At 46.4% G+C, this 27,186-nt stretch overlaps 1 protein-coding gene across 1 annotated transcript in view; it reads left to right on the top strand.

Moving 5' to 3' along the window:
- LOC130297087 (arf-GAP with SH3 domain, ANK repeat and PH domain-containing protein 2-like) overlaps positions 1 to 27,186 on the top strand; it is a 167,631-nt gene that overhangs the window by 115,387 nt on the left and 25,058 nt on the right. Inside the window, exons 8-14 of the mRNA XM_056549325.1 lie at positions 1,453 to 1,528; positions 8,563 to 8,649; positions 15,809 to 15,909; positions 18,106 to 18,175; positions 21,567 to 21,654; positions 24,779 to 24,827; positions 27,018 to 27,181. Coding sequence (XP_056405300.1) covers positions 1,453 to 1,528; positions 8,563 to 8,649; positions 15,809 to 15,909; positions 18,106 to 18,175; positions 21,567 to 21,654; positions 24,779 to 24,827; positions 27,018 to 27,181 — 635 coding nt within the window. The remainder of the gene's footprint in view (positions 1 to 1,452; positions 1,529 to 8,562; positions 8,650 to 15,808; positions 15,910 to 18,105; positions 18,176 to 21,566; positions 21,655 to 24,778; positions 24,828 to 27,017; positions 27,182 to 27,186) is intronic.

The following is a 27,186-nucleotide window of genomic DNA, read 5'->3' as shown; positions in this document are numbered from 1 at the left end:
TATGGGGCGGTCAGGAGAGATAATTGTTGGCCACACTGAATGCTCTTGTGTATGAGGAGGTTGAAAGAGATAATTGTCAACTGTATTAATGTTCATGTGTATTGGGAGGTCGGAAGAGATAGTTGTCGGCCACGCTGAACGTACGTGTGAATGGGGAGGTTGGTAGAGATAATTATCGGCTGTATGAATGTTCATGTGTATGTGGTGGTCAGAAGACATTACTGTCGGCCACGCTGAACATTTATGTGCATCAGGAGGTTGGAAGAGATAACTGTCGGCCACGCTGAATGTTCGTGTGTATTGGGAGGTCAGAAGAGATAGTTGTCGGCCACGCTGAATGTTCATGTGTATGGGGAGGTTGGTAGAGATAATTATTGGCTGTATGAATGTTCATGTGTATGTGGTGGTCAGAAGATATCATTGACTAAACATCCATGTGCATCAGGAGGTTGGAAGAGATAACTGTTGGCCACGCTGAATGTTCATGTGTATGGGGAGGTTGGAAGAGATGACGGTCGGCCACGCTGAACATGTATGTGGAGGTCAGAAGAGAAAACTGTTGGCCCTGCTGAACGTTCATGTATATGGAGAGATCAGAACAGATAACTGTTGCCACGCTGAACATTCATGTATATGAGGAGGTCCAGAGAGATAACTGTTGTCAGAACTACTATTTTGGCTGACATTTATTGAAAAATTAAAGGCACCTTAAAGGGGTATTCCAGTAAAAAACAATTGGCTCCAGAAAGTTAAACAGATTTATAAATGACTTCTATTAAATCCTAATCCTTCCAGTACTTATCAGCTGCTGAAGTTGTGGTGTTCTTTTCTGCCTGGCAACAGGGCTCTCTGCTGACACCTCTGTCTGTCTCAGGAACTGTCCAGAGCAGGAGCAAATCCCCATAGCAAACCTCTCCTGCTCTGGACAGTTCCTGAGACAGACAGAGGTGTCAGCAGAGAGCACTGTGGTCAGACAGAAAAGAACAACTGAACTTCAGCAGCTTATAAGTACTGGAAGGATTAAGATTTTTTAATAGAAGTCATTTACAAATCTGTTTAACTTACTGGAGCCAGTTGATAAGAAAAAACATGTTTTTTTTACTGGAATACCCCTTTAAGGGTAAATTCAGACCAAACAAAAATGCTGCACGTTCTACCTGAAGAATGGTGTTAGCCTTGTGATATCGTTCTCCTTCCAAGTAGCATTTATTTCCAGAAATGTACAGGACCTAAAAGCACATAGAGGACGTCAGATGTACGAGTGGCGGCTCTATAGATACGAGGACAGATAGATAGCGGAGAGGTAGAGTCATCTGATACAAAAAGTGCACGGAGATAAAAGGGCTCCCAATAGCTATTACATGACTGTGTTTAGAAGTGTCGCGCGCGCAGCCCCCTCGCCTGTAGACATCAAAGTGGTGACGTGACCCCAGAATAATGACTTATTTGTAGCTTTCTGCAGGAATGTTTACAAGCCACCGAGAAGCTGAAATCCTACATCGAGGGCCTGACCGCCGAGCTGCAGGTTGTGAGTATCTTCTCTGTGTACAATCCGGGATCCTGTACGGGGTTTGACGCTCGCACTTTGTATATAGATACTAAGCCTGTGTATTAAAGGGGTACTGTGCTGCCCCAGCGTTCAGAACGCTGGGTGCAGGCTGCGGGGGTCGTGATGTCATGCCACACCCCTCTCAATGCAAGTCTATGGGAGGGGGCGTGGCGCCCGCCACGCCCCCTCCCATAGACTTGCATTGTGGGGGCGTGGCATGACTTCATGAGGGGTGTGGCCATGACGTCACGACCCCCGCAGCCTGCACCCAGCGTTCGGAACAAAATGTTCCGAACGCTGGGGCAGCGGAGTACCCCTTTAAAGGGTACCATTGTTGCATGGAATGATTTTACATTAGTGATACATCGGAGTTTAAAGGGGTATTCCAGGGGAAAAAAAAATTTTTATATATCAACTGGCTCCAGAAAGTTAAAGTGATTTGTAAATTACTTCCATTAAAAAATCTTAATCTTTTCAGTACTTATGAGCTTCTGAAGTTAAAGGGGTATTCCAGACCCAAACTTTTTTTTATATATATCAACTGGCTCCGGAAAGTTAAACAGATTTGTAAATTACTTCTATTAAAAAATCTTAATCCTTCCAATAGTTATTAGCTTCTGAAGTTGAGTTGCTGTTTTCTGTCTAACTGCTCTCTGATGACTCGCGTCCCGGGAGCTGTGCACTTCCTATGGGGATATTCTCCCATCATGCACAGCTCCCGGGATGTGACATCATCATTGAGCAGTTAGACAGAAAACTTCAAAAGCTAATAACTATTGGAAGGATTAAGATTTTTTTAATAGAAGTAATTTACAAATCTGTTTAACTTTCTGGAGCCAGTTGATATATAAAAAAAAGTTTTTGCCTGGAATACCCCTTTAAGTGTCTATTACACTATTGCACTTTATCGAGTAATGTACAGAATAGCGTTTGATCAGCTGACCATGATAATGAACTCCTCGGGGGTTGTCTTTAAAGGGGTTATCCAGGAAAAAAACTTTTTTTTATATATATATATATATCAACTGGCTCCAGAAAGTTGAACAGATTTGTAAATTACTTCTATTAAAAAATCTTAATCCTTTCAGTACTTCTGAAGTTAAGGTTGTTCTTTTCTGTCTAAGTGCTCTCTGATGACACGTGTCTCGGGAACCGTCCAGTTTAGAAGAGGTTTGCTATGGGGATTTGCTTCTAAACTGGGCGTTTCCCAAGACACTTGTCATCAGAGAGCACTTAGACAGAAAAGAAAAACCTTAAAGGGATATTCCAGTGAAAAACTTTATATATTTTTTTCATATCAACTGGCTCCAGAAAGTTAAACAGATTTGTAAATTACTTCTATTTTAAAAAAAACTTAATACTACCAGTACTTATCAGCTGCTGAAGTTGAGTTGACCACAGTGCTCTCTGCTGACACCTCTGTCCATGTCAGGAACTGTCCAGAGCAGGAGAGGTTTGCTATGGGGATTTGCTCCTACTCTGGACAGTTCCCGAGACAGACAGACAGATGTCAGTAGAGAGCACTGTGGTCAGGCAGAAAAGAACAACTCAACTTCGACAGCTGATAAGTACTGGTAGGATTAAGATTTTTTTTTATATAGAAGTAATTTACAAATCATTTATTCTATTTATTTATTGAAGTGATCTCAGAATAGCCTATAAGGACTTTATTTTATGATTGATTTTAAGGATCAATTTTATATTTAATGTTATTATTTCTAAATATTATATATATCTGATCCCTGTGCACCTACAAGGGCCCTGTGGGTAGCCAGGTATCAACCTATAATTGGTTAATCATTTTATCCATTACTAATAAATACTTTATTCCACATATCCGTGACCTTGAGCCCCATTGTTCTCCTTCATTGTATAATTTATAAATCTGTTTACCTTTCTGAAGCCGTCGATATGAACAATATTTATTTTTCCACTAGAGTATCCATTTAAGTGTCTATTACACTGTTGCACTTTATAGAGTAATATACAGAATGGCGTCTGATCAGCTGACCATGATAATGAACTCCTCGGGGGTTGTCTTTACACTCCGATGCATCACTATAATGTTAACTCCGACTCATTCCATGCAACTATGGTAAAAAAAAAATTTTAAAAATTTAAAAAATTCACCAATGATCAAAAATAAGCACAAATTTCACAAATGATCAACAAAAAATGTATTTTGTTTTCAATAAAAGCATAGGACACAACGCGAATACGAAATCCCGCTAGGACATATCTAATGGTGGCTTAATGGGAACCAATCATCAGATTTTACCATATAAAACGCTTGGCAACACATTATATATGGAAAATCTTTGTCCTCAACTTCCCCGGATGATTCTTTGCCCCCCCGGGGATTGTAAAGATATGAAGTTATAAAGTCCTCCCCTCCCCCCCCTGGCCGCCCCGCAAGTAGTCCTCTGTGCCGGGACTTATACTTACCAGCACCCGTCTCTCCCGCCGTGGCCCCGCCCCGCCATCACCACTCTGCTCCGTCTGCTTAGGGAGCAGAGCAAGGACGCGAGCCGTCAGTCAAGCCGACGTGGCGGGTCCACGACTGGAGCGACGGATGCTGGTAAGTATAAGTCCCGGATTAGAGGACTACTTCCCGGGCGGCCGGGGGACGGACTTTATAACTTCCTATCTTTACCATCACTGTGGGCAAAGACATCCCCCGGGGAAGGTGAGGATAAAGATTTTCCATATATAATGTGTTGCCAAGCGTTTTATAGGGTAAAATCTGATGGTTGGTTCCCTTGGATGGCGACATAAAAGGGGTACTCCGCTGCTCAGCGTTTGTAACATACGGTTACGAAGGTTGGAGCCGGCGACGGGAGTTTGTTACGTCATAGCCACGCCCCCTCATGCCATCACGCCCCGCCCCCTCAATGCAAGTCTATGGGAGGGGGCGTGACGGACGTCACGCCCCGCCCCCTCAATGCAAGTCTATGGGAGGGGGCGTGACGGACGTCACGCCCCCTCCCATAGACTTGCATTGAGGGGGCGGGGCGTGACGTCATGAGGGCCGAGCCTATGACGTCACGAGCTCCCGGTACGGGCTCCAGCGTCTGGAACAGATCGTTCCAAATGCAGAGCAGCGGAGTACCCCTTTAAAGATACAGGGCCGTACACCCACAGTAATCAAAGTTAACCCTCAGGGGTACTCCCGTGGAAAACTTTTTTTTTATTTTTTTTAAATCAACTGGTGCCAGAAAGTTAAACAGATTTGTAAATCACTTCTATTAAAAAAAATCTTAATCCTTCCAGTACTTTTTAGAAGCTGCATACTAAAGAGAAATCCAAAAAAGAAATGCATTTCTTCTGATGTCATGACCACAGTGCTCTCTGCTGACCTCTGCTGTCCATTTTAGGAACTGTCCAGCGCAGGAGAAAATCCCCATAGCAAACATATGCTGCTCTGGACGGTTCCTAAAATGGACAGCAGAGGTCAGCAGAGAGCACTGTGGAGATGACATCAGAGGAAATGCATTTCTTTTTTGGATTTCTCTTTAGTATACAGCCCCCTAAAAAGTACTGGAAGGATTACAAATTTTTAATAAAAGTGATTTACAAATCTGTTTAACTTTCTGCCACCAGTTGATTAAAAAAATAAATTAAAAAAAAAGTTTTCCACGGGAGTACCCCTTTAAGGGTCTTCTCTTCAGGATCTCTTGGCCAGAGGTTACAAAGGGTGTCATATAAATGGGCACCGTGTAATGCTTACATATATATATATATATATATATATATATATATATATATATATACATACACATACATATATATTGGGTAAAATCCCCTGGTAAGGATTAAAAATGTAGACAAAAAAAATAAATATATTAGTCCGAACCATTAAATGATCACGTTCCTAATCCTGCTGCGTGGACAATGGTGTAAATGGCAAAATAATATAGTGAATATATAGTGAATGTGGGAAACTCGTCATTAATCTTAAAGGGGTTCTCCGGTGAAAACCTTTTTTCTTTTAAATCAACTGGTGGCAGAAAGTTAAACATATTTGTAAATTACTTCTATTAAAAAATCTTAATCCTTCCAGTACTACTTAGCTGCTGAATGCTACAGAGGAAATTCCTTTCTTTTTGGAACACTGATGACATCACGAGCACAGTGCTCTCTGCTGACATCTCTGTCCATTTTAGCAACCGTGCATAGCAGATGTATGCTAAGGGCAGCATGGTGGCTCAGTGGTTAGCACTGCTGCCTTGCAGTGCTGGGGACTTGGGTTCAAATCCCACTAAGGACAACAATAAATAAAGCGTTATTATTATTATAATAACGTCAGCAGAGAGAACTGTGCTCGTGATGTCATCAGAGAGCATTCCAAAAAGAAAAGAATTTCCTCTGTAGTATTCAGCAGCTAATAAGTACAGGAAGGATTAAGATTTTTTAATAGAAGTAATTATAAAAATATGTTTAACTTTCTGCCACCAGTTGATTTAAAAGAAAAAAGGTTTTCACTGGAGTACCCCTTTAAATTAAATTAGCATTAGAAACAATTATTGGTGAACAGAAGGTTCTAGCGATGTATAATGTTGTAGACGATGAGACATTAGTCATAAATCAGCCCTGACCACAGCGACGCTTCTCCCAGCCGCTCAATCCGTCCTTCACATCCAGCCATGAGCTCATTGGCCCCTCTCCCCGGAGACCGTCCAGACGCAGACGGCTGCAGGTGAGCTCACGGTCTGCGCCGGATCCGGCCGGCCCTAGGAAACGTCTCAGATGCTTTATCATCATTAGGCATCCCCTCTGTACACCATTCATTATGCCAGTATTCTTATGCGCTGCCAGTGTATTGTTTGCCGAACTTCCTTGGCTTAAAGGGGCTCTCCGGCAAAAGAAAAAAAACGATGTACGGTGTCAATAAGTATAATAGAGCAATTTACTAATATAATCTTATTAGCCATGGTGCAGCGATCTTCCATATCAGCTTTGCTCTCTTCCTTGTAAGCTGTGACGTCACACCACAGGCTCTGAATGCAGAGCTCCCCTCCCCTTTTGTCAGCACAGGACAAGAACAGTGATATGATGAGGGGGAGCTGGTATTACTGCTCATTAGATTTATGACTCATTAGATAAGGCAGCAGGAAGCTGTTGGGGCTGCCTTATCTAATGAGCAGTAATACCAGCTCCCTCCTTCACATTACTGGTGTTGTGCCAGGCTTAAAAGAGAAGAGGGAGGGACGGTAGGTCTTTAGAGCCATCCAGTGCTCCTTGGTGCACTAGTTCTTCTTCCTGCTCCGGCCTTACTCACACCCCCTAATAAATATTCATACCATGCCTTGTCTGTGTGCGCTCAGATTACCACCACAGCCAACCCTGACTGTGACTGCGCATGTGCAAGATCGTATGGATATTCACAAAGGGGTGTGAATCAGGGACCTGCCGGGAAGAGTTAAATTAGAATTTAGAAGCTGTTAAAGTGCACAGCAGCATGCTCCCACTCTTTTTCAGTGCATCGGTCTATGGGGTGAAATAGTTAGATATGGCGCACGGCTAACTCCCCAGGTGTCAGTCAAATCCGACTCTTTCACTGTATTATTCTATGCGGTAAAATAGTTAGATATGGCGCATGCCTCATTCCATGGGTGTCAATCAAATAAGCCATTTTCACTGCATTAGTCTAAAATGGTTAGATTTGGCATGCACCTCACTCCCCAGGTATCAATTAAATCTGACCCTTTTACTGCATTGGTCTATGGGGGAGAAATAGCTGGATTAGGCATGCGCCTAAGGCTTGTCTGCCTCCTCCAGAGAATCCATACTGTCCCTGAAAGATAAATCAAGGCTTTCTTCTCATCTCATTTCTAAGTTGTCTTCAAATGTGGCCCTCCAGCTGTTGCAAAACTACAACTCCCAGCATGCCCGGACAGCCTTCGGCTGTCCGGGCATGCTGGGAGTTGTAGTTTTGCAACAGCTGCAGTTGCTACAACTGGCGTAAAATAGTTGGATTAGGCATGTGCGCCTCCTCCAGAGGATCCACACTGTCCCTGAAAGATAAATCAAGGCTTTCTTCTCATCTCATTTCTAAGTTGTCTTCAAATGCGGCCCTCCAGCTTTTGCAAAACTACAACTCCAAGCATGCCCAGACAGCTGAAGGCTGTCCGGGCATGATGGGAGTTGTAGTTTTGCAACAGCTGCAGTTGCTACAACTGGAGTGAAATAGTTGGATTAGGCATGTGCCTTAGGCTTGTTTGCCTCCTCCAGAGGATCCACACTGTCCCTGAAAGATAAATCAAGGCTTTCTTCTCATCTCATTTCTAAGTTGTCTTCAAATGTGGCCCTCCAGCTGTTGCAAAACTACAACTCCCAGCATGCCCGGACAGCCTTCGGCTGTCCGGGCATGCTGAGAGTTGTAGTTTTGCAACAGCTGCAGTTGCTACAACTGGAGTAAAATAGTTGGAATTAGGCATGTGCCTTAGGCTTGTCTGCCTCCTCCAGAGGATCCACTCTGTCCCTGAAAGATAAATCAAGGCTTCTCTCTCATCTCGTCACTAAATTGTCTTCAAATGCTACAACTGGGATGAAATGGTCGGATTAGGCATGTGCCTTAGGCTTGTCTGCCTCCTCCAGAGGATCCACACTGTCCATGAAAGATAAATCAAGGCTTTCTTCTCATCTCATCACTAAGTTGTCTTCAAATGCGGACCTCCAGCTGTTGCAAAACAACAACTCCCAGCATGCCGGGAGTTGTAGTTTTCAACGGCTGGAAACTCATTGTTTGGAAAACACTGGTCTATGGGGTGAAATTGTTTAATTTGTTTGACACCCGGGGGTTAGGGCGCGCGCCGCCATGCACTTTTATCACTATTTATCACAGTGGATGAGGACTTGAGACCAGGCGTGATGTAAACTTTTGATATAGCTGACGTGTCTGGGTGGCGGGGGAGCACTCGGGGGTGGTGAATACGAGTCGGCGCAGCATAATTAAAGAATAACACTGACCTGCCGGAACGTCTCGTAACGTTGTCGTCTGTGTGATGTGTCAGATCAAGAGCCGGCAGGAGGAGGAGAAGAAGCAGCTCTGTTCTCTGCGGGACCTGCTGAAGCCCACGCTGCAGATCGAGCCCAAAGAGGTAAAATTAACCCCTTATTCTCTGGACATTTTTTTTTATTTTTTATATTGTATTTACCGTAGATGTTAGAATAATTTGTTATTATTACTTTTCGGAGGGTTGAACATCTATTAGGTTATATAAGGGAAACCATGTACACACTGGACAGATACAATGTATATGTTTTGTAGAATCTTGAAATATCGCATACATTTAACGTAAAGAGGAAGACGAATAGGTAATAAGTGATTTGTTTATTAAAGGAACACTCCGGGGCGAGTCTGCTTCTATGTGTCTGCTGCTATGTGCACGTCACGTTTTCTTTGTATCTTCAGGGTATAAATGAGTGTCCTGTCTAAAAAAAAGGTCACCAGCATATACTGCCTTGTACTGATGGGAGGGGGGGGGGGGGGGCAGAGGAGTTTAAAGGGGTACTCCGGTGGAAAACTTTTTTTTTTTTTTTTAAATCAACTGGTGCCAGAAAGTTAAACAGATTTGTAAATTACTTCTATTAAAAAATCTTAATCCTTCCAGTACTTTTTAGGGGCTGTATACTACAGAGGAAATGCTTTACTTTTTAGATTTATCTGATGTCATGACCAGAGTGCTCTCTGCTGACCTCTGCTGTCCATTTTAGGAACTGTCCAGAGCAGCATATGTTTGCTATGGGGATTTTCTCCTGTTCTGGACAGTTCCTAAAATGGACAGCAGAGAGCACTGTGGTCGAGAAATCAAAAAAGTAAACCATTTACTCTGTAGTATACAACCCCTAAAAAGTACTGGAAGGATTAAGATTTTTTTTTATAGAAGTAATTTACAAATCTGTTTAACTTTCTGGCACCAGTTGATTTAAAAAATAAAAATAAAAAAGTTTTCCATGGGAGTACCCCTTTAAAGGAGTACTCCGACATAAGGTAGCATACAGCATTGCTTATTTGTCTGCCCCAGTTCTTAAACCACCAAAAATCGATTTGTTTTGTGGGTCTTAGTCCTGCTCTTTCTGTTTGAGCAGTTGCTCATTACTACAATTCCCAGAATGCATTTCATCAGAGTCCTTCCATGCTGCCTCCTCCCCTATGGCAGCATCTTAGTTCCCTGTGAGGTTGCAGCACCTGCTGTATTTATTCCCTGTCCGCTCCTCTGCCTGTGGTATTGTTCAGCACAAGGCAGCATGCTGTATCAACACCAAAGGCTGTCCGGGCATGCTGGGAGTTGTAGTTTTGCAACAGCCGGAGGCACCCTGGTTGGGGAACACCTCTTTGAACACTTAAAGGAGGTTTTAGTATCTATAATACTCGACAACGCATTATATATACTAAAATCATTATCCTCACCATCCCCGGGGGACGTTTGTGTCCCCAGGAATGGTGAAGATATTAAGTTATAAAGTTCCCCATCCCCGGCAAGTTATCCCCTAGGCGGGTACTTCTACTTACCATTACCTGTTGCTCCGCCTTGCTCCGGCCGTGGCCCCGCCCCGATGGCTTGAATGACGGCTCGTGTCATCACTCTGCTCCCTAGGCAGACGAAGCACAGCGGTGACACGAGCCGTCATTCAAGCCTTTGGGGCGGGGCCACGGCTGGAGCACGGCGGCGCAACGGGTGATGGTAAGTAGAAGTCCCCACCCAGGGGACTACTTGCCGGGGGGACTTTATAACTTAATATCTTCACCATCCCTGAGGGCACAAACGTCCCCCGGGGATGAAGAGGATGATAATTTTAGTATATATAATGCGTTGTCCAGCGTTATAGATGCTAAAATCTACTGATTGGTTGCCTTTAAGTACCACATCATGTCTCCTGCCGCCCCTGATAAAATGCCGCACTAGGCACGAGCCTTGTTGGCCTAGTTAAAGCGGTACTCCGCTGCTCAGCGTTTGGAACAAACTGTTCCGAACGCTGGAGCCGGCATCCGGAGCTCGTGACTTCATAGCCCCACCCCCTCATGACGTCACCCGCCCACCCCCCCTCAATGCAAGTCTATGGGAGGGGGCGTGACGGCTGTCACGCCCCCTCCCATAGACTTGCATTGAGGGGGTGGGTCGTTACACCATGAGGGGGTGGGGCTATGATGTCACGAGCTCCTGGCTCCAGCATTCGGACTACCCCTTTAAAGATACAGGGCTGCACACCCACAGTAATCAAAGTTAACCCTTCAGTGTATGGTTTTGAGGTGTAGGAGTAAACCAGAGAAATTGGAGGAACCACAACACAAACTCGGGGAAGACAATGGCCTCCGTGATGCCGCCAAATTATTAGGTGTTTTTTTTTCTCCATTTAACCACATATCATGTATTGTGCAGAAGAAAACTATTCTAGGCCATGGCGGTGTTGTGCTAGGACCAATGCCTTTCTGGTGGTCACCCGTAGGCTATGTCCATGGTCCACAGCTCGCAATTTGAGCCAAAATAAAGGGGTACTCTGGAGAAAAAAAAAACATATTTTTAAATCAACTGACGGTGGAAAGTTATACAGATTTGTATATACAAAAAATCTTAATCCTTCCAGTACTTATCAGCTGCTGTATGCTCCACCGGAAGTTGTGTAGTTCTTTCCAGTCTGACCACAGTGCTCTCTGCTGACACCTCTGTCCGTGTCAGGAACTGTCCAGAGCAGGAGAGGTTCGCTATGGGGATTTGGACAGTTCCTGACACGGACAGAGGTGTCAGCAGAGAGCACTGTGATCAGACTGGAAAGAACTACACAACTTCCTGTGGAGCATACTTTTAAGATTTTTGCACCTTTTTATATTGTAATTTACTGAGTCGTATATAACGATGATGCGGATCACACTGGTGCCACGGGCTGGTTTTGCTTGGTTCCTGGGTCAAATGGGCTTGATAGTGATGTCTGGCCAGTAGAGAGACGTGAAAGGGGTACTCCGCTGCCCCAGTGTTCAGAACGCTGGGTGCGGGCGGCGGGGGTCGTGATGTCACGGACACGCCCCCTTGTGATGTCGCGCCACGCTCCCTCAATGCAAGTCTATGGAAGGGGGCAAGCCCCCTCCCATAGACTTGCATTGAGGGGGCGTGGCATCACAAGGGGCGTGGCATCACAAGGGGCGTGGCCCTGACATCACAACCCCTGCCACCCGCACCCAGCATTCTAAATCGTGGGGGTTCCCGCTGCAGAACCCCTACAATCAGACATCTTATCCCCTTATATGATGTCTAGGGACGGAGTACCCCTTGAAGGACCTATTATAGGTCACCTGTGAGGTTCGTCACCAAACAGACCAGAACCCATCCATCATAGGGTAATAGGGATGACGGCAGGAGCTGCGGTGACAGTGTGAAGAGATGGAGGGGGGCGCTATTGCTCAGTCTGGAGATCTGTGTATCTGAATCTGCTTCTCTCCCAATATTCATCTTTCTGTCTCTTCTTCTCTCCCTTCGCTTTCCAAAGTTCAGAAGAGTAAGTCCATCGATTTCTCTTTCTATTTTCCGCTTTTCTCCGTAAATATCAAAAAATGACATTTTGCAACAACAACAGCTCCGAAGTATTTACAGAAAAAGTCAATATTTGTCTCCCAGACAGAAAATGCTGGTTGGCTCCGAGCCGGCGGGGCCTCCGCTGTATTTGTCGTACATATGTTTTACTTTCTGGTTTCTTCTTTGTTTTTATGTTTTTTGTTATTTTATCTAATTCATTGAGTTTTATTTAAGGATTTCTTTTATTATTCGCTCAGATTTCTGTATCATTTTATTTGTTTTTTTTTTATTGGATTTTTATAGTGTAGTCCAGCACGTTACTTATGGCTCATAAAGGAGGAGGCCAACAATACGCTCGGCTATAAAATGATGCTTTATGTTTTCTAAACTGCTGCTAATGTAAAATAGCACGGAAAATGATAAAGAAAACACACAGCCCCTCCCCCCACCCGTCTAGAGGGGTGGTCCCTGTTGGCTTCTCCCAGCCCAACTGGCCTTGGTTGATAGATCTCTTCCTGTTTGTGTATAGGAAAAATCTATCGTTTAAGGCCAATGGGGTGGGGAATAGCTGCCATGGACCGCCCCCATGACTTCTGGTTGTTTTAATGGAGTACTCTGACAAAAATTTACTTATCCTTTATTCACAGGATAGGGGATAAGTAGCTGATCGCGGGGGGTCAGACTGCTGGGGCCTCGGTGATCACCGGGACAGGCGCTCTCAGTGAGGAGACGGTACTGGTAGACGGCCACGCGTTCATTACTATGGGAGCGCCGATAATGCCTGAGAGTGCTCCCATAGGGATATATGCAGCCGGCACGTGCTCCTTATAGGGGTACTCTGCCCCTAGACATAAGATATCTGATTGCGGGGGTCAGTGGGACCCCCGCAATCTCTGCTGCGGCACCGCAGTCATTAGGTGCACAAAGCAAACTTCGCTCCTTGCCTGATGACTAGCGAGGCGGCGCTGACATCACGGCCACACTCCCTTCGTGATATCATGACCCCTACCATAGACTTAAATTGAGGGGGCGTGGCCGTGACATCACAAGCCTCCGGTGCAGCAGCCGGCGTTCTAAACAAACGTCAGGTGCAGGAGGGAGATTGCGGAGGTCCCCAGCGGTGGGCCCCCGCGATCAGACATCTTATCCCCTATCCTTTTGGATAGGAGTTAACACGCCTAGGGGCGGAGTACTCCTTTAATGAGTACAGAGTACTGTCCCAGTGATCTCAAGAGGGGGCCCCGCCGGGTGCCAATTACTTTTTCTATTTATTATATCAATTTTTTGCATTTTTTACTCCCAAAATGTTCCACATGGGTCCTTTTAAGGTGCTAATTTTGGGTGAGTGCCACCCTGTCTTTCCCGTGTCCCCGACTCTAGGAAGATGTTTTACCTGTCAACAAACATTAATTCAGCAATTTGCCCCAATTCCTCCGAGCTGTAGCCCCTGGACGTACAACAAATACAGATTAGCACTTCCAATAGGTAAAAAAAAACACAATTTGACCGACTCGTTTTGATGAACGCTTAAATGATAGAAATTATTTTTCCCGGTAATTAAAATGGGGATAGAAGCTTCAGAATAAAGATAAAAAAAATATATTTAACATGGGCGGAATGAAAGGAGAAGTGAGTGGGTCATTTAATAGGCCATTACCCGCACTCAACGCTAATAGTATTTAAATGGGAGGAGCCATTCTTCCTGAATGTGGCTGAAAAGATCCCGGCTGACACATTAATAAGCAATGTGAATGGAGAGCGTGTGTCAGCCGCCAGTGGCGTCTATTGGGGGGGGGGGCACCTCTTTGTGAGTGAGGCTAGTGCACTTTGTCTTCCCATAGACATTAATTACATTGTTCTAATGTTAACCCATTCAGGCGGATGCTGTCAGTAAGGCAGGGGCAGTAAAATCTTGCAGTGACATAAGTATGCCATCCTTGGCCAGCTCCTATCTTCTAATGTAGCCATGCCTGATCTAGAAGAATGATAAGAAGGCGATGGGGGGGTCATAGTGGTAGTGATTATAGCACCATATCGATGGAGCCTTTGAAGACTCCCCTTGTTTCGGGGGCAATGAAGTAGAAGAATTCCTCCATTGCTCTGCAGTTTATGAAACATGAAGAATAGTAGGCTTCCAGCTCCGGATTAATTTTAAAACTTAATACATCACTAAAAAGGGCCGACGTGTTTCGGACAATACACTCTCCTTAATCAGGGCTGTTTGAGAGCTTGTTGATATGACGTGCATTCAAATGTATTGATTAAGCAAAAACAACACTTATTAGGGGGAGGGAAGATAGTGAAGGCTAAAAAACCTAAACACTAGCCACTATGGTAACAACCCCCTGTACAGTAATGTAAGGTAAACTAGACTCCTAAATCATACAAAAACCAAAAAATAGAAAAAATGGAGTCCTTCATAAATAAATCATAATAATCTTTATTAAATAACAAATGATAAAAACATAATTGCAAAGGAGGAATCACAAAACATGGGAACACTAGAACACTGCACCGAAACCTCTGCTGACATATGGTAAAAAAAGGAACACCACAGTAAAAGCTTAAAAGGGAGGTCAACACTAATTAATGATGGATCTATTGCACTAGATATGGCCTGGATGGGGATATGATAACCCCCCCCCCCCCCCCCCCCCCCCCCACATAATTACATATAAGGGGATCAGTGCAAAAAATGTGCAACAGCGCATAAAGTGTTAAACAAGGTGTATACCAACCTATATCAAAGTATTCAGTACAGTAATAAGATTAGCAGCAAACAGTCAGCAGGGTCCGGGGCAGCGTCGCCCCAACGCGCGTTTCGGCACGTTACAGCCTTCGTCTGTAACGTGCCGAAACGCGCGTTGGGGTGACGCGCGTTTTCTATTTTTTTGTTTTTTTATTCAAATGTATTGGCCCTTTTTATTGGCCCCTTATAAGCTATTATGGCTTCCTGAGAGAGGTATAAAATCAATGTTGGAATACAGCCCACATATAAGGATGGCCAAGAATGTGCTCAGCGCTGGCGTTCTCTGGGCCCCACGGGCATTGAGCCACATTCCGGCCATCTTTATATAGGGGGTTTGTTGCAACATTGATTTTGTACCTCTCACAGGTAGCTTGACAGGAAAATTACATTTGAAAGAACATCCTATTAACAAGCTGCCACCTACCCCTGATTAAAGAGTGTGTTGTACGAAACACGTTGGCCCTTTTCAGTGATGCATTAAGTTTATAAATGAAGAAGAGTTGGCTTCCATCTCCAAATTCATGTCTCAAAACTTAAAAAATGGCAGATCAATGGAGGAAGCCATTCTGTACGTTTAAATAAAATGTACACAATATTCGGTTTATGCAGCATCGGGAGCTGGGTCCGATTTTGCTGTGACAGCCCACCCCCTTCCCCTTGTGTCTTTTCCTTTTAATCCTACCTTATAATAAGATGGTTAAAATAGCAAATCACTTCTCCTCATCATCTGTCATGGCAAAGTGCGGTTGATATATGTATATATCTATAAAGGCGCACAGATACTTTAATCATTATTCCCAGAGATTTAGTTTTTTGCTCATGACTGTCGGAAACAAATCCCTAAAGAACATTAAGTTCTGTCAGAAATTAATAGTTGAGAATAAAAAGGTTTTTTTTTTTTTACTTAAAAGGAAAAAGTACAGTGGGAGTTTTATGAGTGAAGATATAGTTTTTGTGTTTTTTTTTTTTGTATTTTAACTATATATTATTCCCTTTTAGGATTCGATCAGTAAGCAGCTCGTGTACAGTATGCACCAGCTGCAGGGAAACACGCAGTACGGCACAGAGAAACACGGATATTTACTCAAGAAGAGTGACGGGTAGGGGGCCGCTCTCTTGTTGTTCTACTGTTATTTTTGTTTTAAGCTTTTTTTTTTTTTTTCTCATCATCGATGAAGCCATGTGACTCGTGTGATGTGTAACTTGTGATCAGATGCTTCCCCGTTCCGACCAGAAGCAGAAGTTGTTTTACATGTCCGGCCGTTCTCCAGTCTGATGTTGTTCTCTTAAAGTGGGCACTCTGTTCCTAGACATCTTATCCCCTATCCAAAGAATAGGGAATAAGATGTCTGATTGAGGGGGTTTCACCACTGGGACCCCCCGCGATCTCCATGCAGCGCTGAGTTCCCGAGGCAGGGGTTGTGACGTCACACCATGCCCCCTCTATTCATGTCTATGGGAGGGGGCGTGACTGCCGTCACGCCCCCTCCCATAGACATAAATGGAGGGGGCATGGTGTGACATCATGGACCCAGCATTCTAAACATACTGCTTAGAACGCCCGGTGCTGCACAGAGATCGCGAGGGGTCCCAGCGGCAGGACCCTCGCGATCAGACATCTTATTCCCTATCCTTTGAATAGGGGATAAGATATCCAGGGGCGGAGTACCTCTTTAACATTCTGCTCGATGGAGATCACATGGACATGATCGGCTTCATTAGCCCCGGTCACCATTTGCCGCAGTTGCCGTCTCGGCGGCATTTTGTTTTACAGACAATTGAGTTTCCTTATCCGCCGGGTCCTCGGCCACATAAGTTGTCTTGGTCGCGTGAATTAATGGCTCGTGACTTTTCACTGGGGTGTAATGGTCCAAGGCTGATGTTTAGCAGCCGATGCTATCGAAGTTTTTTTTTTTTTCGCATAAATATGTTTATACGTTATGTGTTTGGTGTTTTTTTTTATTGGACCCGTGTAAGGTTGGTGCGGCAGTGCTGAGTCAGCGTCACAGGTTTGTTCTGACTACCAGCTAAACATTCAGTGGGGCTAGTCTACCAATTAGTGGTCCGGGACGCTGAGCCAATCGGTAATTGACCCACGTTAGTTTACCCCTCTCCTATATCGCCCATAGTATTTGTACCCACAGTGGTACAGCGATAAAAGAAATAGTTCTCTAGCACAGGGCTTGACAAATCCCAGGCGCCAGGTTGTATTGGCAACTTAGAATTTTGTCCTGGCACCTGGGTTTTTGTCAGCCTTTTCCAATAGGGATTGTCCTTCTTTTACGAAAAAAAAACTGTTTTACTTACCTCCACTAATGACTGACACACACGAGGGAAATAAGGGGACAGTAATAACTGACACACTGGATAAATAAAGATTTGATTGGCTGGGGTCTCAGTGCTCAAACCCCCCCACTGATCTCTAAAAATTACAACTTGGAGCCCATCGTTTGCAATAAGTGCTGAGCCAGGGGGTGAAGCGCACTGCCACATGCTTTCTCTGACTATTTGCAGAGACTGGGGGGTGGTCTCAGCACTGAGCCCACCACCCATAAAAACTTCTGACTAAAAACAGGCTTCCTCAGTTACAAAGTGTGGCAGAATACAAGAATATTTTGGCAGAAACACATTCCAAAAAGATGTCAATTAAAGGGGAACTCCAGAGGGAAAAAAAAATGGCAGGAAGTTCTACAGATTTGTAAAAAAAAAAAAAAAAAAAAATCTTAATCCTTCCAGTACTTATCAGCTGCTGTGTGCTCCGCATGTAGTTGTGTAGTTCTTTCCAGTCTGACCACAGTGCTCTCTGCTGCCACCTCTGTCCATGTCAGGAACTGTCCAGAGTAGGAGCAAGTCCTCATAGCAAACCTTTCCTGCTCCGGACAGTTCCTGACATGGACAGAGGTGTCAGCAGAGAGCACTGTGGTCAGACTGGAAAGAATTACACAAATTCCTGTGGAGCATACAGCAGCTGATAAGTACTGGAAGGATGTAAAGAACTTTTAGATGTAAATAAGAGAGCAATAAAGATCCCTGGCAATGAGTAGGAACATAGACTAAGTCTTTAAAGGGGTACTCAACTGCCCTAGTGTTCGAAACATTTTGTTCTGAGCGCTTGGTTGTGGGTGTGGGGATGCCACGCCCCCTCAATGCAAGTCTATGGGAGGGGGCGTGGCAGCTGCCACGTCCTCTCCCATAGACTTGCATTGAGGGGGCGTGGCATCACAAAGGGCATGGCCATGACGTCACAGCACAAAATGTTCCGAACTTATTATTCTATCACCTCTCTTTATTTTCAGCCTCCGGAAGGTTTGGCAGAAGAGGAAATGTTCCGTCAAGAACTGTTACCTGACCATCGCACATGGAACGGTACGTACACCAATTAATACAAAAACTAAAAATATGACGATATTTAAAGGTAAATTCTATGTAGTTATTGTTTTTATGTGAGTTTTTAAACATTTCATGAACTTCGGAGAAGAATTATCAAAACCTCTGCAAAGAAAAGTTGCCCATAGCAACCAATCAGGTCTCTTCTTTCATTTTTAACAAGATCTCTGCAAAATGAAAGCAGCGATCTGATTGGTTGCTATGGGCAACTGGGCAACTTTTCCTTCGCACAGGATTTGATGAATCTCCCCCTGCAGTGTTCGGTGATCCTGAGGGATTGATGTGGTTGGATTCTGTTTATTCTCAAACTGCTTAATATTATTATATATTGTTTGTTATTATATATCATTATATATTGTTTATTATTTTATACTGTTGTTTTATATTGTTTATTTTATATTGTATATTGTTGTTATATATTGTTTATTATTTTATACTGTTGTTTTATATTGTTTGTTATTGTATATTGTTATTATATATTGTTTATTATTTTATACTGTTTTATGTTTATTTTATATTGTTTGTTATTTTGTATTGTTTGTTATATTTTATTGTTTATATTATGGCGTTTGTTATTATATATTGTTTGTTATTACCGTATATACTCGAGCATAAGCCAAGTTTTTCAGCACATTTTAAGTTCTGAAAACTACCCCCTTGGCTTGTACTCAAAAAATAATTAGTGAAATCTGTTCAGGCGTACCGGTGGAGTGTGGGGGGGTTGGACTGTGCCGTCCACCTTCACCGGTAGGCTCTCTTCTCTGCTCTGGGCCGGCTCTGGACTAGTTATGCTGGAGTAGGGATGCTGCCGCGAAGGGACGGCCATGCGCAGCAGACGTATGTTCGCAGGGACGCCCCTGACGTCACGGACGTGTCCCATTCCAGGCTACTTGGCAACAGGAAAAGACCCGATGCCGAGAGCTACAACTGGGGAGGTGAATAGATAAGAGAGGGGGATGAAGACAGGGGTGGATGGATGATGACAGGGGGGGGATGAATGATGATGGGGTGGGGGGATGGGTGTTTGTGGCAGTGGATGATGACAGGGGGATGGATGATGACAGAAGGGGGGGGTGTTCGTGGCAGTGAATGAGGACGGGGGGGATGGGTGTTTGTGGCAGTGGTTGATGACCGGGTGGGGGGGGATGAATGAGGACAGGGGGGGGATGGATGATGACTGGGTGGGTGGGATGTGTGTTTGTGGCAGTGGATGATGACGTGGATGGATGATGACGGTGGGGGGTGTTCGTTGCAGTGGATGATGACGGGGGGATGAATGAGGACGGGGGGATGGATGAGGACAGGGGGGGTGGATGATGACGGGGGGATAGGTGTTTGTGGCACGATGATAGGCTTATACTCGAGTCTAAGTTTTTCCCAGGTTTTTGGAGTGAAATTAGGAGCCTCGGCTTATATTTGGGTCAGCTTATACTCGAGTATATACGATATATATTGTTTATTTTATATTATATATTTTGTTATGTTATATTGATATTATTGTTTGTGATAGATATCCTGTATACGTTGAGGAAAAATATCAGATTTTGTTGACATATAACTGATCCGTCTATAATTTTAATGGTTGGTTTGTTGTGAGAGACGGAATAACAACAAAAAGAAACAGAAAAAACACATAAGCTATGAATTGATTTGCATTTTACTCCGTGAAACAAGTATTTGACCACCTATCAGTCAGTAGGGTTTCTGGCTCCTAGGTGTCTTTTATAGAGGTAGAGAGCTGAGATTAGGAGCACTCTCTTAAAGGAAGAGTTACCTGGATAAAAGACACCTGTCCACAGAATCAATCAAACAGATTCCAAACTCTTCACCATGGGCAAGAGCAGAGAGCTGTCCAAGGATGTAAGGGACGAGATTGTAGACACAAGGCTGAAATGGGCTACAAGATCATCGCCAAGAAGCTCAGGATGAAGTTTACAAGAGTTGGTGCCAATATTCACAAATGGAGGAAACACAAAATATCTGTCCATCTCTCTCTGTCGAGGGCTCCATGTAAGATCTCACCTCATGGAGTTTTAGTGATCATGAGAACGGTGAGGAATCAGCCCAACACTACACGGGAGGATCTGGTCAGTGATCTCAAGGCAGCTGGGACCATAGTCACCAAGAAAACAATTGGTTTCTTGTAGCCTATTCCACTCTTGTCTAGGTCTACAATCTTGTCCCTTACATCCTTGGATAGCTCTTTTGTCTTGGCCATGGTGGAGAGTTTGGAATTAATGGATTGATTGCGTCTGTGGACAGGTGTCTTTTATACAGGTAACTCTCCCTTTAAGAGAATGCTCCTAATCTCAGCTCTTTACTTGTATAAGAAAGAGCTAAATTTTCAATTATGTTTCAAAAATTTCAGTCTGTCGCTACATAAATACTTGCAGTATTAATAGACTAAATAAGCCATGGGGCTCCATTGGGCACTTTGAGGGAGATGCCGGGGACTCCATCGGGCACTGGTAGAGAAAGATGCCGGGGACTCCATCCTGCAACTGGTGTAGAGAGATGCCAGGGGCTCCATCAGGCACTGGTGTAGAGAGATGCCAGGGGCTCCATCGGGCACTGGTGTAGAGAGATGCCGGGGGCTCCATCGGGCACTGATGTAGAGAGATGCTGGGAGCTCCATCGGGCACTGGTGTAGAGAGATGCCGCGGGCTCCATCGGGCACTGGTGGGGAGAGATGCCACGGGCTCCATCGGGCACTCTTGGGGAGAGATGCCACGGGCTCCATCGGGCACTCTTGGGGAGAGATGCCGGGGGCCCCATCGGGCACTGGTGGAGAGAGATGCCGGGGGCCCCATCGGGCACTGGTGGAGAGAGATGCCGGGGGCTCCATTGGGCACTGTATGAGGGAGATTTTGGGGGCTCCATTGGGAACTGTATGACAGAGATACCGGGGGCTCCATCGGGCACTGGTGTAGAGAGATACAGGGGACGCCATTGGGCACTGGTGGAGAGATATGCCAGGGGCCCCATGGGGAACTGGTGTAGAGAGATGCTGGGGGCCCCATCGGGCACTGGTGGAGAGAGATGCCGGGGACTCCATCGGGCACTGGTAGAGAGAGATGCCGGGGGGCCTCTATTGGACACTGTATAGGGGAGATGCCAGGGGCCCCATCGGGGACTGGTGTAGAGAGATGCTGGGGGCCCCATCGGGCACTGGTGGAGAGAGATGCCGGGGACTCCATTGGGCACTGTATAGTGGAGATGCCGGGGGGCTCCATTGGGCACTGGGGAAGGGGGAGGCTGCAAAGACAATACTATGTAACATTTGCTGACACTGGGCAAAATGTCCCATTAACATTACTGATTAATTTTTTATACAATGAGGTTGTATGATAATTTTCTCTCCTGTTTGCAGCCAAATCGGCAACCGGCCAAACTAAATCTGCTGACGTGCCAAGTGAAGCCCAATATGGAGGACAAGAAATGCTTCGACCTGATCTCCCGTAGGTCTCCTCCTCCTATACTCGATGTGTCTGTTCTTATTGTGAACTGCTCGTTGGCTTTATATCATTCCTCACAGACATCGCTCATTGTACAAAACACCATAAAGTGTGGACAATTATAGAGTTAAATAAGAGTTTCTGGTATAATTTCACATATGTACATAAAAGCTTATTCTTAACCCCTTCAGGTCGCAGCCAACCTCCTTGTTTCCTCCTTTACATGCTTTTCTATTGTACTATAAAAAATAAAAAATAAAGTTTATAATAGCTGAATTCTGACCCCTATACATTTTTTATTTTTTCATCTACAGGGCTGTATGAGGGTCATTTTCTGTAGTTTTTATTATTTGTTTTGATAGGACTTTTTGATCACTTTTCATAATTTTTTTTTAAAGGATATATATGATATGACCAAAAATCAGTAATTCTGGCATCTGGTATTTTAATATGTTTACACCATACGGGATCATAAACATTTCTATTTTAATTGTTCATACAATTCTGCATGGGTTTTTATGTTTGTTTGTTTTTATGTTTGTTTTTTTTGTTTGTTAAATGGGATTTCATTTTATATACCGTAATTAAAAAGTATATTTTACACTTTTTAAATGGGTACTCTGCCGAAAAACGTAAGATGTCTGATGACTGGGGTTCCGCCACCAGGCCAGCAGCGGCGGCTTCCGGGACACGAAAGATCGGAGCTTCCGTGTTCGTGATGTCACGCCACGTCCCCATTCATGTCTATTGGAGGGGGCGTAACAGCTAGTTACCTAGCTGTCACGCCTCCTCCCATAGACATGAATGGAGGGGACGTGGCGACTGTAGCTCCTATAAGATGTTTTTCTGCGGAGTACCCCTTTAAGTCCCCGTAGGAGACTATTGTAAGCGATCATTTGATGGCATTCACTGTCCAATGCTGGGCCATAGAATAGGAGTGTACAGTGAAATCTGTGCGCTACTAGTACAGTCTGCCTGAGGCAGAGCATATTAGATGGGCCACGATCTTGCTGCAGTAAGTAGCAGTCCTCAGGATGCGATTTTAGCCTGTCACACTGCGTGGGGTCTCCGATCAGCATCCTAAATCTACCAACACCTTAATTTTACCCCTTTAGTTGCCATGATCAGAATTAATTGTGGCATCTAAAGGGTCCATGGTGGACATTGGCGCGATGTCCACCATTGATGGCGAGTGTTGGCTGCTGAAAAGCGTCTGTCACTTACATCCTATGAGGCAGGACACCACTGCGGCCAGAGATTACAATTTTTATTAATACTGTTTAAAGGGGGTACTCTGCCCCTAGACATCTTATCCCCTATCCAAAGGATAGGGGATAAGATGTCTGATCACGGGGTCCCGCCGCTGCAGCACCCCAGACATCCGGTTCACTGAGCAAACTTTGCTTCATGTCGGATGACTGGCGATGTGGGGCGGAGGCTCGTAATGTCACAGCCACGCCCCCCTCAATGCAAGTCTATGGGAGGGGGCGTGACGGCCGTCATGCCCCCTCCCATAGACTTGCATTGAGTGAGTGTGGCCGTGATGTCACAGGCCTCCTGCGCTGCACCTGAAGCTGTAAACGAATGCCGGGTGCAGCAGGGGTCCCCAGCGGCAGGACCCCGCTGATCAGACATCTTATTCCCTATCCTTTGACCCCTTTAAGCTGATTAACTCCTCTTATATACAATGTAACTATTAGTAGTGTTCTTCTAGATCCTATTGTTGTGGGGACAAAGACAGACAGAACCGTCAGTGAACATGTGACAACCCACAAGCTGACGCTTCCTTTTGTCACCTAAGGAAAAACAGCGATGGCAGCACAATGTGTCAGCATGTCTGTGAGAACCGTAGTGACCACACTGTGTGGGGACCGATGACCGCACTGTGTGGGGACCGATGACCGCACTGTGTGGGGACCGATGGCCGCACTGTGTCGGGACCGATGGCCGCACTGTGTCGGGACCGATGGCCGCACTGTGTCGGGACCGATGGCCGCACTGTGTCGGGACCGATGGCCGCACTGTGTCGGGACCGATGGCCGCACTGTGTCGGGACCGATGGCCGCACTGTGTCGGGACCGATGGCCGCACTGTGTCGGGAGCGATGGCCGCACTGTGTCGGGAGCGATGGCCGCACTGTGTCGGGAGCGATGGCCGCACTGTGTCGGGAGCGATGGCCGCACTGTGTCGGGAGCGATGGCCGCACTGTGTCGGGAGCGATGGCCGCACTGTGTCGGGAGCGATGGCCGCACTGTGTCGGGAGCGATGGCCGCACTGTGTCGGGAGCGATGGCCGCACTGTGTCGGGAGCGATGGCCGCACTGTGTCGGGAGCGATGGCCGCACTGTGTCGGGAGCGATGGCCGCACTGTGTCGGGAGCGATGGCCCCCACTGTGTCGGGACCGATGGCCCCCACTGTGTCGGGACCGATGGCCCCCACTGTGTCGGGACCGATGGCCCCCACTGTGTCGGGACCGATGGCCCCCACTGTGTCGGGACCGATGGCCCCCACTGTGTCGGGACCGATGGCCCCCACTGTGTCGGGACCGATGGCCCCCACTGTGTCGGGACCGATGGCCCCCACTGTGTCGGGACCGATGGCCCCCACTGTGTCGGGACCGATGGCCCCCACTGTGTCGGGACCGATGGCCCCCACTGTGTCGGGACCGATGGCCCCCACTGTGTCGGGACCGATGGCCCCCACTGTGTCGGGACCGATGGCCCCCACTGTGTCGGGACCGATGGCCCCCACTGTGTCGGGACCGATGGCCCCCACTGTGTCGGGACCGATGGCCCCCACTGTGTCGGGACCGATGGCCCCCACTGTGTCGGGACCGATGGCCCCCACTGTGTCGGGACCGATGGCCCCCACTGTGTCGGGACCGATGGCCCCCACTGTGTCGGGACCGATGGCCCCCACTGTGTCGGGACCGATGGCCCCCACTGTGTCGGGACCGATGGCCCCCACTGTGTCGGGACCGATGGCCCCCACTGTGTCGGGACCGATGGCCCCCACTGTGTCGGGACCGATGGCCCCCACTGTGTCGGCACACATAACTTTGCGTTGTTATAGAGAATATGTAATAGGCTTCTGTAATAGATAAAACATCCAATGTTCTTCCTTCCAGATAACCGGACGTACCATTTCTTGGCTGAGGACGACCAGGAGTGTATTGCGTAAGTAGAGGTGTACGCTGGCATTTCTTTCTTAGTGGATTGTATTTACAGACACCAGAATAAGGCCCCGGCTCTCCCTGCGCATGGAGCGGGGTATCGGCACGCGCTCCATTCATTCTCTGTGGGAGCTCGAAAGATACACGATTGCTGTACTCGGGTATCTCGGCGTTCCATAGATGGTGCATGAAGTGTGTGCCGACAAACCAATCCGTGCACAGTGAGAGGCGGGGCCCCCTCTGGAGATCGCGGAGGGGTATCTATCCTATAGATACAGAAGTAGTAGAGTATTCTTTAAAAACTCGGAACTCATTTCTTCAAAAAAAAAAAAAAAAAAACAGCACCATACCTGTTCCCAGGTTGTGTGTGGTATTACAACTTGGCTCCATTCACTTCCATAGAACTGAGCTACAATACCACACACTACTTGAGGACAGGTGTGGTGGTGTTTTTGGGAGAAGTCAGATCTGATAACCCCTTTAAAGGGCCTCCTCAAGTGTGTCCTTCACCTATCACTGCCTAGAACTACCTATTTAGGGCTCCTAGCGCAGTCACCTGTGCCTAAGCAATATTGTGGTTCTGCCATGGTGAAGATGTATGTTACTGTCCTGTTATCCTGTGTTTGACTTGTGCCGGTTACCTAATGTTGCCTCTTCCTGACCCTTGTATATCCCCCTGACACTCCTCTGCCTGACCCTTGTATTTCCCGCTGACACTCCTGCCTGACCCTTGTATATCCCCCTGACACTCCTCTGCCTGACCCTTGTATATCCCGCTGACACTCCTCTGCCTGACCCTTGTATATCCCGCTGACACTCCTCTGCCTGACCCTTGTATATCCCCCTGACACTCCTCTGCCTGACCCTTGTATATCCCGCTGACACTCCTCTGCCTGACCCTTGTATATCCCCCTGACACTCCTCTGCCTGACCCTTGTATTTCCCGCTGACACTCCTCTGCCTGACCCTTGTATATCCCGCTGACACTCCTCTGCCTGACCCTTGTATATCCCGCTGACACTCCTCTGCCTTACCCTTGTATATCCCGCTGACACTCCTCTGCCTGACCCTTGTATATCCCCCTGACACTCCTCTGCCTGACCCTTGTATATCCCGCTGACACTCCTCTGCCTGACCCTTGTATATCCCGCTGACACTCCTCTGCCTGACCCTTGTATATCCCCCTGACACTCCTCTGCCTGACCCTTGTATATCCCCCTGACACTCCTCTGCCTGACCCTTGTATATCCCCCTGACACTCCTCTGCCTGACCCTTGTATATCCCCCTGACACTCCTCTGCCTGACCCTTAAAGGGTTACTCCGCAGCTCAGTGTTTGGAACAAACTTCATGACATCACACCCCACCCCCTCAATGCAAGTCAATGGGAGGAGGCATGACGCCCCCTCCCATAGACTTGCATTGAGGGGGCGGGACTTGACGTCATGAAGAGGCAGGACTATGATGCCACGAGCTCTCGGCTCCAGCGTTCGGAACAGTTTGTTCCAAACACTGAGCAGCGGAGTACCCCTTTAAGTCTTTGTTGACCCTCCTGTGCATAACCCAGACTGGCACCACTGAACCTAAGTGTCATCAAATGATCCTGCTGCTCTGCTATGTCATATTCAGCTCTGCTATGTCCACCAGCCTCCCCTCTGCCTGTATCCCTGGTGCCTGTCATCGGGGCCGCCATTTACGATGCTGGGGCCACACTTGGGGCAGCGACCTTGCATCCTCTAGCAGCTGACGTCCAGCTTCCTTATCCTGTTATCTGTTATCGGAATTTAAAAAATGGAACCTTATACTTGACACCATTGCTGTTTAGCTGCTCTATGAAGTACAACCAGTGGGCCCTCTGTGGCCCAACACCAAGGGAGCGGCAGCCGACCATAGGACGTTCTTTCTTCTCACCAGGGGTGAGCGTGAATCTATATCCCTGTACACATAAATATCTCCCAGAGGTCACCCAACAGCGGGCTCTTCTCCAGAAATTGGCCAACTTGTCCTCAAATTGGTAAAGTTGGTTGTCCACGTCTGGTTACCTATCGTCATACACATCGTTGCCTCCACCATGGCATGGAAATCCCATGAGATCCACCAGTTGGGGCCTCCAGCAGTGTAAACTGAGGAGGTCTTGTCCTCGTGCTGGTCTCTGGAAGAACTCTACCTATAACCAATATTATATTATGTTACAGGTGGATCTCTGTGCTAACGAACAGCAAGCAGGAGGCTCTGAACATGGCCTTCCATGAAGCTCGTCCCAGTGAGGAGAACAGTATAGAAGATCTCACCAAAGCCATCATCGAGGATATCCGGAGAATGCCGGGGAACAGTGTGTGCTGCGACTGTGGGGCGCCAGGTGAG

This window comes from Hyla sarda, chromosome 12 (assembly GCF_029499605.1).
Source record: "Hyla sarda isolate aHylSar1 chromosome 12, aHylSar1.hap1, whole genome shotgun sequence".
In the NCBI taxonomy this organism is placed as follows: domain Eukaryota; kingdom Metazoa; phylum Chordata; class Amphibia; order Anura; family Hylidae; genus Hyla; species Hyla sarda.
Note: the sequence above shows the minus strand (reverse complement) of the source record. Positions and strands in the feature narration are given on the sequence as shown.